General features: G+C 40.9%; 1 protein-coding gene across 1 annotated transcript; it reads right to left on the minus strand.

The window, feature by feature from the left end:
- Nucleotides 1-933: 933 nt before the first annotated feature.
- Nucleotides 934-2,154, minus strand: LOC122034977 ((+)-neomenthol dehydrogenase-like). The gene is made up of 3 exons (XM_042594332.1): nucleotides 1,813-2,154; nucleotides 1,558-1,740; nucleotides 934-1,472 (listed from the first exon to the last, which is right to left on the minus strand). Exons 1-3 carry the CDS (start codon nucleotides 2,128-2,130, stop codon nucleotides 1,077-1,079), a joined length of 897 nt encoding a protein of 298 aa, XP_042450266.1. The 5' UTR covers nucleotides 2,131-2,154; the 3' UTR covers nucleotides 934-1,076.
- Nucleotides 2,155-2,506: the final 352 nt, after the last annotated feature.

Here is a 2,506-nt window from a genome sequence, read left to right on the forward strand (position 1 = left end):
ATATCAATACTATAAAAAAAAAATATTGGTATGATTGGTATATCTATCGATGTGGTATCTATCATATATCAAAATTTTTAAATTAATTTTAGAAATACTAATCTAAAAATTTGCAAAGATCATTATCAAAATCATCAAAATATCATGAATTGTGGAGGGAGCATTCGTAGACCATGTTTGCTTATAGCCGACAACCACATGGGTTGTAATGGTCACCTCACCCCTGTCTTGAGAAGATTTGTAAATATGCCACGGATATAAAATCTATTGTAGCAAAAGATAGATTGTTCAAGGAAGTGAGCTCGTCGTTAGCACATTATCGATGATATTTACTTAAAAACATCCAAGTGAGGACCTCCAAGTGTCGATCTATCCCGAGGGATTATTAACCAATAGTAGAGTCAATCTAGAGTAACATCGCGATACAGGAGGGATTCATAAGTTTCGAAAGCTCATAATTTTTTATATGCGGATGTAATATATAAATTAAAATTTGTTTAAAAATCTATATTTATTATCAGATTTAATCCGTAATAGGCATATCTTAGACTCAGACAAATATCATTTAAAATCGTTTCAGAGGTTACGAATAATTTTTATTTTTTTATTAATTAAAGTTATTTTCAATTTTTGCATCGTTAAGATTTTGAAAGTCCTTAATTCTTTGTTTGGTTGATGAATTCTTTGCGCTTGATGATTTCTTATAGCTTCTCTGAAAATTCTAAGCTAAAATTAACTTACAAAATAATTACGGTCGGGTATCTAAGTCCTAAAATTACACAATAATTAGGATATTATATTATTTTCAGTAAAGCTACATGAATTATGACAAAAGACGAATACGTAAATCACATACGGCTACTAGTCTTTGGATTAGTGACTAGCACATAAGGGAGGTATTTACCTCGATTTTGCGGAGATTCAAACACCAGACCTTGTGATAACACCTCATGTACTAGTCACTAGATTCATCCGAGAGGACAACAAAGCTACATGAATGCAAATTATAAACTGTGATGAGGACCTTAATTTATTTAGCGCCCCCAACCCCACACCATGTGTTCGTTTGAGGACTACTACAACATGGAGTACATAAAAGGTTTGGACCACTTGAAGAATTTCCCGGTGAGCAGCTTACGAGGGGGAATCAACGCCAGCCTGGCGGCGACCTCAGCCGCCTCCTCGGCAGAGTGCTGGCCCTGGCCTCCCGTCATGGCCGTCCTGGTGAACCCCGGGCAGAAGCAGTTCACGCTCAGACCTCGTCCCTCCTCCTGCCTCGCCAAAACACTCGAGTACGCGTTCAGCGCGAGCTTAGACACGGCGTAGTCCGTCCACACCTTCGGCCACCCTTCTTCTTCCCACGTCCCCATTTTAACATGCCGGAGAAACTGCGACACCACGCCGTCGATCGCCGCCACTGTCAATGCTCCTTCGTCCTCGAGTAATTTCTTCACGCCCAAATTCCTCACCTTCTGCAACACAATTAATCAAACAAATCAAGTCAAGAAAAGAGCTTGGTTGTTGTTGTTATTGTTGTTGTTGTACGTGGATGCTTACATTTAGGAGGCCAAGTTGAGAGCTAATGTTGAGTATTCGGCTAACGGTGGCCGATCGCCGGAACACCGGCAACAGCGCTTCTGTCAGCCGCTTAGCTCCGTAAAAGTTGGTGTCGATTACAGTTTGGGCATGCTCAATCGAGTTGCTATACACATCATTGAATGAAACTCCCGCGTTGTTTACCTAAACAGCATGTTAATAACAATTAATTCAACATGTTAATAATTAGAATTAACGAGAGAAGAGAGAACTCACAAGAATGTCCAAGCCTCCAAATCTGCACTTCAACCAAGCAACAAAGGCGTGGATAGAAGAGGGGTCACTGACATCCAGTTGAGAGAACTCCACGAGCATTCCCTGGGCTCGGAGCGACTCAGCTGCCGCCTTTCCTCGACCGACGTCTCTCGAGGTGAGCACCACCGTGAGTCCCAGCTCTGCTAGTCTCTTGACGAGCGCCAAGCCGATGCCCTTGTTCGCTCCGGTCACCACCACCACCGTCTTCTCTGACCACCACCTAGGAGGACAGGACGAACTACTACTTCCAGAAACCTTCATGTCCATGTCCACGACCATGAAGCCGGTCTGTTTAAGAATTTGTAGCCAGCCTTCAAAGAGAGATGATGATATATACATATATATATATATAATACATAGAAGAGGAGCTTATAGGTGAAGGTGGAAGCGCACTGTTCCTAGAAGGCAAATGAGCTGCCTCTAGGGATATTTGAATAATAAGTGAAGGCATGCAGTTTTCACATGGAGCTGGTAGATCAGTCTTATAAAATTATTCATGCAAATGATCACACGGGATGCATGCAAACAATGCTCCTTTTAAATACGGTAATAAAACAAGCGCCGTCCTTATTTTTCTAAATTGTCAAAAACGTAACAGACCATTCATTTTGATTTTTTTTTTATTATAAAAAATGTCTCACCTCACTTAAAATGG

This window comes from Zingiber officinale, chromosome 11B (genome assembly GCF_018446385.1).
Source record: "Zingiber officinale cultivar Zhangliang chromosome 11B, Zo_v1.1, whole genome shotgun sequence".
Classification (NCBI taxonomy): Eukaryota; Viridiplantae; Streptophyta; class Magnoliopsida; order Zingiberales; family Zingiberaceae; genus Zingiber; species Zingiber officinale.